At 41.3% G+C, this 16,576-nt stretch overlaps 1 protein-coding gene across 16 annotated transcripts in view; it reads right to left on the bottom strand.

The window, feature by feature from the left end:
- Window positions 1-5,210: 5,210 nt before the first annotated feature.
- The window catches only part of CENPI (centromere protein I), a 68,908-nt gene continuing 57,542 nt past the window's right edge, over window positions 5,211-16,576 (bottom strand). For 12 of the 16 annotated variants that reach the window (XM_009235049.3, XM_009235050.3, XM_054544844.2 and 9 more), the window contains 2 exons: window positions 7,266-7,307; window positions 5,211-6,036 (listed from right to left, as the gene is read on the bottom strand). In XM_009235049.3, coding sequence (XP_009233324.1) covers window positions 5,902-6,036; window positions 7,266-7,307 — 177 coding nt within the window. In that variant the 3' untranslated portion in view covers window positions 5,211-5,901. The remainder of the gene's footprint in view (window positions 6,037-7,265; window positions 7,308-16,576) is intronic. The other 4 variants (XM_054544841.2, XM_002831888.6, XM_063721046.1 and 1 more) reach the window with 1 other exon arrangement.

The raw sequence follows: 16,576 nt of genomic DNA, 5'->3' as shown, positions 1-16,576 counted from the left end.
TCATAAATAGCTCTTATTATTTTGAGATACGTCCCATCAATTCCTAATTTATTGAGAGTTTTTAGCATGAAGGGTTGTTGAATTTTGTCAAAGGCCTTTTCTGCATCTATTGAGATAATCATGTGGTTTTTGTCTTTGGTTCTGTTTATATGCTGGATTACATTTATTGATTTGCGTATATTGAACCAGCCTTGCATCCCAGGGATGAAGCCCGCTTGATCATGGTGGATAAGCTTTTTGATGTGCTGCTGGATTCTGTTTGCCAGTATCTTATTGAGGATTTTTGCATCAATGTTCATCAAGGATATTGGTCTAAAATTCTCTTTTTTTGTTGTGTCTCTGCCAGGCTTTGGTATCAGGATGATGCTGGCCTCATAAAATGAGTTAGGGAGGATTCCCTCTTTTTCTATTGATTGGAATAGTTTCAGAAGGAATGGTACCAGCTCCTCCTTGTACCTCTGGTAGAATTCGGCTGTGAACCCATCTGGTCCTGGACTTTTTTTGGTTGGTAAGCTATTGATTATTGCCACAATTTCAGCTCCTGTTATTGGTCTATTCAGAGATTCAACTTCTTCCTGGTTTAGTCTTGGGAGGGTGTATGTGTTGAGGAATTTATCCATTTCTTCTAGATTTTCTAGTTTATTTGCATAGAGGTGTTTGTAATATTCTCTGATGGTAGTTTGTATTTCTGTGGGATCGGTGGTGATATCCCCTTTATCATTTTTTATTGCATCTATTTGATTCTTCTCTCTTTTTTTCTTTATTAATCTTGCTAGCGGTCTATCAATTTTGTTGATCCTTTCAAAAAACCAGCTCCTGGATTCATTTATTTTTTGAAGGGTTTTTTGTGTCTCTATTTCCTTCAGTTCTGCTCTGATTTTAGTTATTTCTTGCCTTCTGCTAGCTTTTGAATGTGTTTGCTCTTGCTTTTCTAGTTCTTTTAATTGTGATGTTAGGGTGTCAATTTTGGATCTTTCCTGCTTTCTCTTGTGGGCATTTAGTGCTATAAATTTCCCTCTACACACTGCTTTGAATGCATCCCAGAGATTCTGGTATGTTGTGTCTTTGTTCTCGTTGGTTTCAAAGAACATCTTTATTTCTGCCTTCATTTCGTTATGTACCCAGTAGTCATTCAGGAGCAGGTTGTTCAGTTTCCACGTAGTTGAGCGGTTTTGAGTGAGATTCTTAATCCTGAGTTCTAGCTTGATTGCACTGTGATCTGAGAGACAGTTTGTTACAATTTCTGTTCTTTTACATTTATTGAGGAGATCTTTACTTCCAAGTATATGGTCAATTTTGGAATAGGTGTGGTGTGGTGCTGAAAAAAATGTATATTCTGTTGATTTGGGGTGGAGAGTTCTGTAGATGTCTATTAGGTCTGCTTGGTGCAGAGCTGAGTTCAATTCCTGGGTATCCTTGTTGACTTTCTGTCTCGTTGATCTGTCTAATGTTGACAGTGGGGTGTTAAAGTCTCCCATTATTAATGTGTGGGAGTCTAAGTCTCTTTGTAGGTCACTCAGGACTTGCTTTATGAATCTGGGTGCTCCTGTATTGGGTGCATATATATTTAGGATAGTTAGCTCTTCTTGTTGAATTAATCCCTTTACCATTATGTAATGGCCTTCTTTGTCTCTTTTGATCTTTGTTGGTTTAAAGTCTGTTTTATCAGAGACTAGGATTGCAACCCCTGCCTTTTTTTGTTTTCCATTTGCTTGGTAGATCTTCCTCCATCCTTTTATTTTGAGCCTATGTGTGTCTCTGCACGTGAGATGGGTTTCCTGAATACAGCACACTGATGGGTCTTGAGTCTTTATCCAATTTGCCAGTCTGTGTCTTTTAATTGGAGCATTTAGTCCATTTACATTTAAAGTTAATATTGTTATGTGTGAATCTGATCCTGTCATTATGATGTTAGCTGGATATTTTTCTCGTTAGTTGATGCAGTCTCTTCCTAGTCTCGATGGTCTTTACATTTCGGTATGATTTTGCAGTGGCTGGTACCGGTTGTGCCTTTCCATGTTTAGCGCTTCCTTCAGGAGCTCTTTTAGGGCAGGCCTGGTGGTGACAAAATCTCTCAGCATTTGCTTGTCTGTAAAGTATTTTACTTCTCCTTCACTTATGAAGCTTAGTTTGGCAGGATATGAAATTCTGGGTTGAAAATTCTTTTCTTTAAGAATGTTGAATATTGGCCCCCACTCTCTTCTGGCTTGTAGGGTTTCTGCCGAGAGATCCGCTGTTAGTCTGATGGGCTTCCCTTTGATGGTAACCCGACCTTTCTCTCTGGCTGCCCTTAACATTTTTTCCTTCATTTCAACTTTGGTGAATCTGACAATTATGTGTCTTGGAGTTGCTCTTCTCGAGGAGTATCTTTGTGGCGTTCTCTGTATTTCCTGAATCTGAATGTTGGCCTGCCTTGCTAGATTGGGGAAGTTCTCCTGGATAATATCCTGCAGAGTGTTTTCCAACTTGTTTCCATTCTCCCCGTCACTTTCAGGTACACCAATCAGACGTAGATTTGGTCTTTTCACATAGTCCCACATTTCTTGGAGGCTTTGCTCGTTTCTTTTTATTCTTTTTTCTCTAAACTTCTCTTCTCGCTTCATTTCATTCATTTCATCTTCCAGGGCTGATACCCTTTCTTCCATTTGGTCGCATCGGCTCCTGAGGCTTCTGCATTCTTCACGTAGTTCTCGAGCCTTGGTTTTCAGCTCCATCAGCTCCTTTAAGCACTTCTCTGTATTGGTTATTCTAGTTATACATTCTTCTAAATTTTTTTCAAAGTTTTCAACTTCTTTGCCTTTGGTTTGAATATCCTCCCGTAGCTCGGAGTAATTTGATCGTCTGAAGCCTTCTTCTCTCAGCTCGTCAAAGTCATTCTCCGTCCAGCTTTGTTCCGTAGCTGGTGAGGAACTGCGTTCCTTTGGAGGAGGAGAGGTACTCTGGTTTTTAGAGTTTCCAGTTTTTCTGCTCTGTTTTTTCCCCATCTTTGTGGTTTTATCTACTTTTGGTCTTTGATGATGGTGATGTACGATGGGTTTTTGGTGTGGATGTCCTTTCTGTTAGTTTTCCTTCTAACAGACAGAACCCTCAGCTGCAGGTCTGTTGGAGTACCTGGCCGGCCGTGTGAGGTGTCAGTCTGCCCCTGCTGGGGGATGCCTCCCAGTTAGGCTGCTCGGGGGTCAGGGGTCAGGAACCCACTTGAGGAGGCAGTCAGCAGGTTCTCAGATCTCCAGCTGCGTGCTGGGAGAACCACTGCTCTCCTCACAGCTGTCAGACAGGGACATTTAAGTCTGCAGAGGTTACTGCTTTCTTTTTGTTTGTCTGTGCCCTGCCCTCAGAGGTGGAGCTTACAGAGGCAGGCAGGCCTCCTTGAGCTGTGGTGGGCTCCACCCAGTTCAAGCTTCCAGGCTGCTTTGTTTACCTAAGCGAGCCTGGGCAATGGCGGGCGCCCCTCCCCCAGCCTCGCTGCCGACTTGCTGTTTGATCTCAGACTGCTGTGCTAGCAATCAGCGAGACTCCGTGGGCGTAGGACCCTCTGAGCCAGGTGCGGGCTATACTCTCCTGGGGCACCGTTTCCTAAGCCCGTCGGAAAAGCACAGTATTCGGGTGGGAGTGGCCCGATTTTTCAGGTGCCGTCTGTCACCCCTGGAAGGGGAACTCCCTGACCCCTTGCGCTTCCCGAGTGAGGCAATGCCTCGCCCCTGCTTCGGCTGGCGCACTGTGCACTCACCCACTGACCTGCGCCCACTGTCTGGCACTCCCTAGTGAGATGAACACGGTACCTCAGATGGAAATGCAGAAATCATCCGTCTTCTGCGTCGCTCGCGCTGGGAGCTGTAGACCGGAGCTGTTCCTATTCGGCCATCTTGGCTCCTCCTCCTGTTTTTTACCTTTGTCCAGAATGCTCTTTCCCCAAATATTTATATGGCTCATATGCTTACTTCACTGGGGCCTCTGCATATGTCATCTCTTCAAACAGGCTTTCCCAAACCATCTTATCTAAAGTTTCAACCCTCTCCACATTCTGTCCCAGTGGGATTCATCCTGGGATGCAAAGATGATTCAATATACACAAATCAGTAAATGTTATATATCATGTTAACAGAATGAAGGACAAAAGCCATATGAAAATCTCAAAAGATACAAAAAAAGCATTTGACAAAATTCAACACATTCTATCCCTATTCCCTGCCCTTTCTTTATAGCATTTGATATATGTTATTGTCTGTCTTCTCCATTGGAATGTAAACTCCATAAAAACAGGTACTTTGGGCTGGGTGCAATGGCTCACACCTCTAATCCCAACACTTTGGGAGGCCAAGGCGGGTGGATCACTCGAGATCAAGAGTTCGAGACCAGCCTGGTCAACATGACGGAACCCTGTCTCTACTAAAAATACAAAAATTGGCTGGGCGTGGTGGCAGGTGCCTGTAATCTCAGCTACTCGTGAGGCTGAGGCAGGAGAATTGCTTGAACCAGAAAGTAGAGGTTTCAGTGAGCCGAGATCATGCCTCTGCACTCCAGTCTGGGCAACAGAGCGAGACTCCATCTCAAAAAACAAAAACAAAAACAAAAACCCAGGTACTTTGTATTGGTCACAACTGTATAACCAGCACACAGAAAGGAGCTCAATAAATACTTATTGAATCAATTAATGAGTCAATGGATGAATGGGATTTCTAGTCTGAACGCCATCCAATAATATAGTTTAGGGTTTCTTTTTTTCAATGGGGAAAAAAAAGAACCCCAAGTATGCATCCTTAAAGACAAAAATTAATTCAGCTTGATTCTTCTCAAATGATATGAATTTTATTAGAAGGGAGAGTTATTCAATAGCATTGAGGTAATTTTTTTTTTTTTTTGAGACAGAGTCTCACCGGAGTGCAGTGGTGTGATCTTGGCTCACTGCAACCTCCGCCTCCCGGGTTCAAGCAATTCTCCTGCCTCAGCCTCCTGAGTAGCTGGGACTACAGGCACGCATCACCATGCCTGGCCAATTTTTTGTATTCTTAGTAGAGACAGGGTTTTACCATATTGGCCAGCCTCATCTCGAACTCCTGACCTCATGATCCACCCACCTTGGCCTCCCAAAGTGCTGGGATTACAGGCGTGAGCCACCACGCCCAGCAGGCAAAATTTTATAGTACATTTTCAGCAAGATATTCTAGCTATTATTAATTTTTTTAAAACTTCACAATTCCTTCTAAAAGTAAAATTTCAGTTAGTTTATTTAGTCCTTACACTTAAAAACTGAAGCTACAGACACACACATACACATATACATAGACAATACACACAAACAAAATAGAGCAGTTCCATGAAATCAGACATATACGGGAATGTCTTGATTATCCAAGAAATCCTCTCCCCTTCCTTCCCTCATCAAATTGCTATGATTGAAGGCCCAGGAAGTTACCAACTACTTAGGGCTTTTAGAGTCATACATGTTGCATCCTGTTAACTTGGTGTTGGTGCTGTTGCTCACAGTAAGGAAAATGGCAATATCCCCAGAGGCGGCAAAGTATTTTGCATGTTTATGTCTATGAATTAACTGTCACCACATATTGCCTGCTGTCTTCCATCAATGCAGCTCATAGTACCCCAAAATGTGAAAAAACCCTACCATAAAACAGATGTGTCTTTTTACATACAATTTGGTAGAACGCAGAGCCTGATGATGAAGGGGTCATTTTTCACTGGTAGGCTAAAAAAATCTAAATTTTGAAAAATCAGTTAGGCACACCAAGGCTCTCCTAAGCCATGAACAGAAGGCCAGTCTGAGTACTCCTTGAGGATGGCAGTCTGTCAGTGAAATGAAAATGGGAACTCAAGATAAGCCACTTTGCTCTAGCAATGAGGAGTGAGTTTAGTCCAGTATGCTCAGTTTATGTCAACATTCATTTAATATTGATTGTTGCAGTTTATGCCCTCTGCTCTGGGAACGGACGAATGATGAACACTACTTCTTATAAAAAGTTTCAAGCCTTGTAACCCCTGTGAAAATAAATAGTCCAAATACCAGCTCCATTTCTTTCCCTGCAGGCACAGAAAAAGGAAAATTACTTATCGAATATTTTACTATGCTTTTTCTCTATTTCCTCCTCTTTCCCTAGGAAGTGTTTGCAGCATCCTCCATGCACATATCAAAATTAGTTCGGGGTGGGGAAATGAGCTCAGTCACTAAGTAACATTTAAACCAGAAAGTACCCAATTCCAAGAGCTAAACGTCCATTTTATTATGTTGGCAAAAAAATTTAAGTACTGTGCAATGGAAATGTGTCATCATTCTCACACTCTAGGAGATAACATAGGAGCAGGTATTATTACATTACTGCCTATATTAAATGTGTAAATAGCAGTTTTTGATAATGAGATAATTATATATGTATTTTTTTTTGAGATACGGTTTTGCTCTGTTTGTTGCCCAAGCTGGAATGCAGCAGTGATCACAGCTCGTTGTAGCCTCGACTTTCCAGCCTCAAGCAATCCTCCTGCCTCAGCCTCCCAAGTAGCTGGGACCACAGGCATGCGCCACTATGCCTGGCTAATTTTTTAAAATTTTAGTACAGGCATGGTCTTGCTATGTTGCCCAGGCTGGTCTCAAATTCCAGGCCTCCGGGTGCGGGGGCTCACGTCTGTAATCCCAGCACTTTGGGAGGCCAAGGCGGGCAGATCACTTGAGGTCAGGAGTTCGAGACCAGCTGGCCAACAGGGAGAAACATCTTCTCTACTAAAAAAACAAAAATTAGCCAGGCGTGGTGGTACACACATGTAATCCCAGCTTCTCAGGAGGTTGAGGCAGGAGAATCGCTTGAACCCGGGAGGCAGAGGTTGCAGTGAGCCGAGATTACACCACCACACTCCAGCCTGGGGGACAGAGCAAGACTCCTTCTCAAAAAAAAAAAAAAAAAAAAAATCCAGGCCTCAAGAGATCCTCCTGCCTCAACCACTCGAAGTGCTGGGATTGCAGGCATGAGCCACAATGCCCAGCCTGTGTATGGTTTTGTTACACCAGTCTCATTACAATCATACTTTATATACATGCAACTGTAACTATCAAGAGTTATATCCTAGATAAGACTAGAAAGAATAAGTGCCAATAAATTCACATTAAAGTCACTGGAATGAATTTGGAAGGCAAACACTTCATTTTGACTTTGTGGAGGCAGCAGGCTTAAGGTTTGAAAAAGAGGAAAGGTATACATTCTCCTGATGAAATTAAGCTGTATGAAATCCCTCAACATGATGAAAGTAAATTTATTTACCCGAATAGAGCTCACGTTTACTGTCCTTTCTTCTGGGCTTTCCTTAAAAACAAACAAACAAAAAACAAAACAAAGCAAAACAAAAAAGAAGTAGGGAGATATGGTGATAGAAATACTTGGTTAGTACAAATCATCAGAAAATTAAGATGGCAATTCACTTGCTCATTTTCAAAGTTCTATTCCTACCATCACTCTTGGATTCCTTTCAAATATCCATCAGCTTTAAGAAATAACATTTTAAAAATTATTGCTAAGTGAAAACTCTTAAACTATGTAAAACAGGCCGGGTGCAGTGGCTCATGCCTGTAATCTCAACACTTTGGGAGGCCAAGGCGGGCAGATCTCTTGAGACCAGGAGTTCGAGATCAGCCTGGTCAACATGAGACCTTGTCTCTATTTAAATAAATAAACTATGTATAACACAATGCCTTTTTAACAGAATTGTTATAATGATTAAAATAGTTGTTTTAGATGTAGGCAGGTTTTTATCATATATCATTTTTATAAACATAAGATAGTAAATATAAACAAAATAAACTGGTGAAAGTACTTCTAAAACTTCATATTCAGAGTAAACCCCTCTATTCAGAGTACAACTCCTCTGAGTTGTGGGATGTCTGTATTTTTTCACACATCATCCTCTATGCCATAGAGTGTTGGTTATGTACCATTTCTTTTTTCTTTTCACTGACACATAATAATTGTACATATCTATGTGGTACAGTGCAATGTTTCAATATGTGTATACTTTGTTTAATGATCAAATCATGGTAATTAGCATATCTATCACTGTAAACATTATTTCTTTGCTGTGGGAACATTCAATGTCCTCTCTTGGCTATTGGAAATATACAATACATTTTTTAAAAGAACTAAAAGCTAGGCTGGGCATGGTGGCTCACACCTGTAATCCCAGCACTTTGGGAGGCTGAGGCAGGTGGATTACAAGGTCAGAAGTTCGAGACCAGCCTGGCCAACGTGGTGAAGCCCCGTCTCTACTAAAAAAAAAAATACAAAAATTAGCCAGGCATGGTGGCGTGCACCTGTAATCCCAGCTACTTGGGAGGCTGAGGTGGGAGAAATGCTTGAACCTGGGAGGCAGAGGTTGCAGTGAGCCGAGATAGTGCCAGTGCACTCCAGCCCAGGCAACAGAGAAAGACTTCATCAAAAAAAAAAAAAAAGAACTAAAAGCTAAGGGTGCTGGGGTCTCAATTATGTAAAGCTAACTACTTTTGGCTCCTGCTTTAGGAAAGTCCATTAACAAGTATGAATCACTGCTTCTGCCCTCCCTCCCTCCAAATCATTGGGTTTTTGAGGATTACAACAATGCTCCAATATTGTCTCCAGATTTTTTCCCCAAGCTGCTGACATCCATCCTGCAAAGTCTGATTCTGGCAGTCTGCCTGTGCACACTCCAATAGCAAATGACAAATATGCCATGATTCCTACCTGACTGACAATGATCACAACAATGTATCTGATCTCTTAGAAGCAGGAAAGTGGAAAAAAAAGTTTTTGAAATTGATGAATATACTACTCACTGATGAATTCATATTCTATTTATTTCTCTAGCGTGAACATCTCTTCTGAACACCAAGCCCCAACTGACTACTTACATTTTTTTCTTGGATATCTAACAAGCATCTCAAATTTTAGCAGGTCAAACAGAACTTGATTCTCAAATTGTCCTCCTCACAAAACAAGATACCTCTCCTGTTCTCTCATCAGTATTCCTCTTAATAATAAATGGAACCACCATCAACCCAACTGTTCAAGTCAAAAAACCAAAGAGTCAGCCAGGTGCAGTGGCTAACACCTGTAATCCCAACACTTTGGGAGGCCAAGGCGGGTGGATCACCTGAGGTAAGGAGTTCGAGACCAGCCTGGTCAACATGGTGAAACCCCGTCTCTACTAAAAATACAAAAAAATTAGCTGGGCACGGTGGCGAGCGCATGTAGTCCCAGCTACTTGGGAGGCTGAGGCAGGAGAATCGCTTGAACTCAGGAGGCGGAGGTTTCAGAGAGCCAAGATCATGCCATGGCACTTCAGCCTGGGCAACGAGAGCGAAACTCCATCTCACAAAGAAAAAAAAGGCCAGGCGCGGTGGCTCACACCTGTAATTCCAGCACTTTGGGAGGCTAAGGCGGGCTGATCATGAGGTCAGGAGATCAAGACCGTCCTGGCTAACACAGTGAAACCCCCTCTCTACTAAAAAATACAAAAAATTAGCCAGGCGTGGTGGCGGGTGCCTGTAGTCCCAGCTACTCGGGAGGCTGAGGCAGGAGAATGGTGTGAACCTGGGAGGTGGAGCTTGCAGTGAGCCGAGATCGCACCACTGCACTCCAGCCTGAGCGACAGAGTGAGACTCTGTCTCAAAAAAATAAGGGTCATTTTCTCATTCCCACTTCCAATCAAACTATCATCAAGTCCCATCTGTTCTACCACTGCAATATACCTCAAACCAGTCCATTTCTGTCAATTTCCATTACTATCCCTTGCATACAAATCACTGTCAATATCTCTTGTCTAGACTTCAGCAGTAGCCACCTAATTGGTGTTCCTATTTCCACTCGAGCCTCTTCTTATAACCCCATACTCCATAAAGAAGCCAAAGTGATCTCTATTGGCCAGGCATGGTGGCTCATGCCTATAATCCCAGCACTTTGGGAGGCCGAGGCGGGTGGATTGCTTGATGTCAGGAGTTCAAGCCCAGCCTGACCAACATGGCGAAACCCCGTCCCTACTAAAAATACAAATATTAGATGGGCGTGGTGGCGCAAGCCTGTAATCCCAGCTATTTGAGAGGTGGAGGTATGAGAATCACTTGAACCTGGAAGGCGGAGGTTGCAGTGAGCTGAGATCATGCCACTGCACTCCAGCCTGGGTGCCAGAGCGAGACACTGTCTCAAAAAAAAAAAAAAAAAAAAAAAGTGATCTCTATCACATCAACGCAGACCACTTTACAACCCTACTTAAAAATCATTCCAGCCAGGCACGGTAGCTCATGCCTGTAATCCCAGCACTTTGGGAGGTTGAGGCAGGTGGATCACCTGTGGTCAGGAGTTCAAGACCAGCCTGGTCAACATGGTGAAACTCCGTCTCTACTAAAAATACAAAAATTAGCCAGGCGTGGTGGTACATGCCTGTAATCCCAGCTACTCGGGAGGCTGAGGCAGGAGAATCGCTTGAACCCAGGAGGCGGAGGTTGTGGTGAGTGGAGATTGCGCCATTGCATTCTAGCCTGGGCAACAAGAGCAAAACTCTGTCTCAGGAAAAAAAAAAAAAAAAAAAAAAAGCCATACTGCCCAAAGCAATTTACAGATTCAATGCTATTCTTGTTAAACTACCAATAACGTATCCATCAACAGATGAATGGATAAAGAAAATGTGGTAGCTATACACAATGGGATATTATTCAACCATACAAAATAATGAAATTCTGTCATTTGTGGCTAGATGGATGGAAATGGAGTACATTATGGTAAATGAAATAAGCCAAGCACAGAAAGACAAACATTGCATGTTCTCATGCATATGTGCGAGCTAAAAAAGTGGATCTCATGGACGTAGAGAGTAGAATGATGGTCATCGGAGGCTGGGAGAAGGGGGTGGGGGACAGGTATGAAGAGAGGTTGGTTAATGGGTCCAAAATACAGTTAGATAGAAGGAATAAGTTCTAGTGTTTAATATCACAGTAGTGTGACTATAAGTAATAATTTATTGTATATTTCAAAGTGGCTAGAAGAGATTGGGGATGTTCTTAACATGAAAAAATGGTAAGTGTTTGAGTTGATAGATATCCCATTTACTCTAACTTGATCATTATATATTGTATGCTGTATCAAAATATCATATAAATACCCCATATTAAAAAAATGAAACAACCAAAAAAAAGTCCTTTTTTTTTTTTTTGAGACAAGGTCTCACTCTGTCACCCAGGCTAGAGTTCAATGGAGCAATCACAGCTCACAGCAACCTTGACTTCCTAAGCTCATGTGATCCTCCCACCTTAACTTCCCAAGTAACTGAGAGCACAGGTGCATGCCACCAAACCCAGCTAAGTTTTTAAAATTTTATGTAAAGACAGCATCACACTATATTGCCAAGGCTGGTCTCAAACTCCTGGGCTCAAGCAATCCTCCCACCTTGGCCTCCCAAAGTGCTGGGATTACAGGCGTGAATCACAGTGCCCAGCCCCAGTGTCCTCTCTTGCTTGTTACTGATCTAGGGTCAATTTACTCCACCTCTTTGAGTTAAGCTTCTTCTCCTGTAAAACAGGGATAGTGATAACTAGTTTTGAGGCCTAACACATATATGTACATTATAGTCCAAGTCTGGTGAGTCATAAGTCTTCAATAATTGTTAATTCCTGGCCATAATAAAAAAAAATAAAAAATAATAGATGTTGGCGTGGATGCGGTGAAAAGGGAACCCTTCTACACTGCTGATGGGAATGTAAAATAGTACAACCACCATGGAAAACAGTGTGGAGATTCCTTAAAGAACTAAAAGTAGAACCATCATTTGATCCAGCAATCCCACTACTGGATATCTACCCAGAGGAAAAGAAGTCATTATACAAAAAAAGGCACTTGTGCATGCATGTTTATAGCAGCAGAATTCGCAACTGCAAAAATGTGGAACTAACCCAAACACCCATCAATCAACGAGTGTGTAAATAAACTGTGGCATATATATATATACGATGAAATACTACTCAGCCATAAAAATGAATGAATTAATGGCATTTGCAACAATCTAGGTGGGACTGGAGATTATTATTCTAAGTGAAGTAACTCAGGAATGAAAAAAAAAACATCGTATGTTCTCACTCATAAGTGGGAGCTAAGCTGTGAGGATGCAAGGGCATAAGAATGACACAATGGACTCTGGGGACTCGGGGAAAGGGTGGGAAGGGGATGAGGGATAAAAGACTACAAATTGGGTACAGTGTATACTGCTCGGATGATGGGTGCACCAAAATCTCACAAATCACCACTAAAGAACTTACTCATGTAACCAAATAGCACCTGTTCCCCAAAAACCTATGGAAATAAAACATTGAAAATAATAAATAAATAAACAAATAAATAATTGTTCATTATTTTTCCCTTTTAGCAATAAATCAGTCTTCCTGAGGCTATTCCTTTCACCTTTCAGATGGGAATAATGGTGCCTAACCTTACAACCTCACAGGACTGCTTTGATAATCAAAGAGTCAATGCATATTGTGGTACTTAAAAAAAGAGGATAAGGCGGGAGCAGTGGCTCACACCTGTAATCCCAGCACTTAGGGAGGCCAAGGAGGGAGGACCACCTTAGGTCAGGAGTTCAAGACCAGCCTAACCAACATGGTGAAACCCATCTCTACTAAAACCACAAAAATTAGCTGGGTGTGGTGGCAGGTGCCTGTAATCCCAGCTACTCAGGAGGCTGAAACAGGAGAATTACTTGAACCCAGGAGGCAGAGGTTGCAGTGAGCCAAGATCATGCCATTGCACTCCAGCCTGGGTGACGAGAGTGAAACTCTGTCTCAAAAAAAAAAAAAAAAAAAAAAAAGAGGATAAGTTATTAAACAAAGGCAAGGCAAAACATTAGCATCATCATAATAATTATTATCATTACAAATATTTATGACTGCACTTGACTCACTTGTCTTTATGAAGTTCAATATTACATCATAAAAGTCTTACATGACAATGTAGCCTGAGCTATTTTCCAAACTAAACTGGTCACTTATATGCTTTAACATTTTTTCTTCAATAGTCAAATCTGTTTCCAAGAATCTATAAGACTTGTAAAAAGAGTTTTTGGTTGCCCTTCCTGAATTTAGTAAGCCTGTGTGCTATAGAGGGTTACAAAACAAAAAAAGTACCCAGTAATGTGTAAAAGGGAATTTTTATCCATCACCAAACAGGATTTATTCTAAGAATGCAAGGTTAGTTAAACATCTGAACCTCAATTAATGTAATATACCATATCAGTAGAATAGAGGAGAAAAACCACAAAACCACATTTATAGATGCAGAAAAATGGTTTCACAACATCTAACACCCATTCATAATAAAAAACATTCGGCCAGGTGTGGTGGCTCACGTCTGTAATCCCAGCACTTTGGGAGGCCGAGGTGGGCGGATCACCTGAGGTCAGGAGCTTGAGACCAGCCAGGCCAACATGGTAAAACCCCATCTCTACTAAAAATACAAAAATTAGCCGGGCGTGTAGGCGGGTACCTATAATCCCAGCTACTTGGGAGGCTGAGGCAAGAGAATTGCTTGAAACCGGGAGGTTGAGGTTGCAGTGAGCCCAGACTGCACTACTGCACTCCAGCCTGGGCAAGAAGAGCGAGATTCCATCAAAAAACACCATTCAACAAACTGGAAATAGAAGGGCAGTTCCCCAACCTGACAAATGACAAAGTGAAATGTTTCTCCCTATGATTAAGTGGCCATTCTTGCCATTTTTTTTGACATACTACCTGAGGTTCTAGGCAGTACAATTAGGCAAGACAAAGAAAAGGCATTCAAATTTAAAAGGAAAAAACAAAACTTCTCTATTTGCAGAAGACATAATCTTGTATATGGAAAATCCTAAGGAATATATCAAAAAGCTATAAAAACTAATAAATGAGTTCAACATTATGAGATATAAGATCAATATACAGATGCAGATCAACTGCATTTCTATATAATAGCAATAAGCAATCCAAAACTGAAATTAAGAAAAATATTCCATTTATGATAACATCAAAAAACACAGTACTTAGGAATAAATTTAGCCAAAGAAGTATAAAATTTATAATCTGAAAACTGCAAAACATTGTTGAAAAAACTGAAGACCTACATAAATGGAACGACATATGATGTTCATGCATTGGAAGACTTAATATTATTAGGATGGCAATACTACCCAAATTTCTACAGATTACAAGCCATTATCTATCAGAATCGCAGCTGGATCCGTTTTTTTGTTTTGTTTTGTTTTGTTTTGTTTTGTTTTGTTTTTTAGACAGCGTTTTGCTCTTTTGCCCAGGCTGGAGTAAAGTGGCACGACCTCAGCTCACCGCAACCTCCGCCCCCTGGGTTCAAGTGATTCTCCTACCTCAGCCTCTCAAGTAGCTGGTAGCTGGGGTTACAGGTGCATGCCACCACGCCTAGCTAACTTTTGTATTTTTAGTAGAGAAATGGCCAACATTTCACCATGTTGGCCAGATTGGTCGTGAACTCTTGACCTCAGGTGATCCACCCATCTCAGCCTCTCAAAGTACTAGGATTACAGGTGTGAGCCACCATGCCCGGCCTGGATTCTTTATAGAAATTAATAAGCTGGTCCTAAAATTCATATGGAATTCAAAGAACCAAGAATAGCCAAAACAATTTTGAAAAAGAAGAACAAGTTGGGGAACTCACATTTTCTGATTTCAAAGCTTACTACAAAGCTATACTGATCAAGACAGCATTTACCGGCATGAGGATAGACGTATAGATCCATAAAATAGAATTAGGAGTCCATACATCTATGGTCCACTGATTTTAGACAAGGGTGCCAAGACATTTTAATGGGAAAGAGTAGCCTTTTCAACAAATGGTGTGGGTACATTTGTGTACTCACACACACAAAAATGAAGTTGTATACTTAAATCACAACATATACAAGAGATAAAATTGATTTAAAAAACCCAAATATAAGAGTTAAAACTATAAAATTCTCAGACAAAACAGAGGAGTAAATCTTTGTAACCTTGGGTTAGGCAGTGATTTCTTAAGCTCTGACAACAAAAGCATAAGCAATAGGAAAAAAAAGTGAAATTTCATTTCATCAAAATTAAAAACCTTTGTAAATCAAAAGACATTAACAAAAAAGTGAAGACAACCCACAAAATTGGAGAAAACGTTTGCAAATTACATATTTGATAAAGGATTTGTATCTAGAATATAAAAAGAACTATTATAACTTGATAATAAAATCACAAATAAACTCATTAAAAAATGAGCAAAGGGCCAGGCATGGTGGCTCACACCTGTAACCCCAGCACTCTGGGAGGCCAACCTGGATGGACCATTTGAGCCCAGGAGTTCCAGACCAGCCTGGGCAATATGGTGAAACCCTGTCTACAAAAAATGGTCAGGAGTGGTGGCGTGCGCTTGTAGTCCCAGCTACTCAGGAGGCTGAAGTGGGAGGATCAATTGAGCTCTGGAGTTCAAGGCTTCAGTAAGCTGTGATTGTGCCACTGGCCACTGCCCTCCATCCTGAGCTACAGAACGACCATCTCAAAAAAGAAAAAAGAACAAGAAATTAAAAAACTTTAAAAAAAATTTAAAATGAGCAGAGTCTGATAGACAATTCTCCAAAGAAAATATATAAATGTTCAATAAGAACATGAAAAGATGCTAAACATCAACAGCTACCATGGAAACGCAAATCAATACCACAATGAAATACCATTTCACACTTCCAGGATGGCTAGAACCAAAGAAACAGATAAAAAGTGTTAGGAAAGAGGTGGAGAAAATGGAACCCTCACATACTGCTGATGGGAATGTGAAATGGTGCTGCTACTTTGGAAAACAGTCTGGAAGTTCTTCCAGTGGTTAAACATAGAGTTACCATATGATCTAGTATTCCCACTCTTAAGTACATATACCAAAGGTATATATACCCAAGAGAAATGAAAACATATGTCCACACAAAACCTTTTACAAGAATATCTATTCATAATCACCAAAAAGTGAAAATAACAAAAATGTCCATCAATTGATAAATGAATAAAATGTGTCATATCTATATAAAGGAATATTATTTATCAGTAAAAACAAATAAAGTACTGATACATGCCATAAGATAGCTGAATGTTGAAAACATTATGCTAAGTGAAAGAAGCCAGTCCGGGCACTGTGGCTCATGCCTGTAATCCCAGCACTATGGGAGGCCAAGCAGATTACCTGAGGTCAAGAGTTAGAGACCAGCCTGGCCAACATGGTGAAACCCTGTCTCTACTAAAAATACAAAAAATTAGCCGGGCATGGCGGCACATGCCTCAGGAGGCTGAGGCAGGAGAATCTCTTGAACCCAGGAGGCACAGGTTGCAGTGAGCCGGGATGGCACCACTGCACTCCAGCCCAGGTGACAGAGCAAGACTCTGTCTCAAAAAAGAAAAAGAAAGAAGCCAGTCACAGAAGACCACATATTGTGTGATTTCATTGATTTGAAACTTCTAGAGGCCGGGCCGGGTGGGTCACGCCTGTAATCCCAGCACTTTGGGAGGATGAGGTGGGTGGATCACGAGGTTAGGAGTTCGAGACCAGCCTGA

This window comes from Pongo abelii, chromosome X (genome assembly GCF_028885655.2).
Source record: "Pongo abelii isolate AG06213 chromosome X, NHGRI_mPonAbe1-v2.0_pri, whole genome shotgun sequence".
Taxonomy (NCBI): Eukaryota; Metazoa; Chordata; class Mammalia; order Primates; family Hominidae; genus Pongo; species Pongo abelii.
The sequence above is the reverse complement of the archived record's forward strand: the minus strand, read 5'-3'. Positions and strand labels throughout refer to the sequence as shown.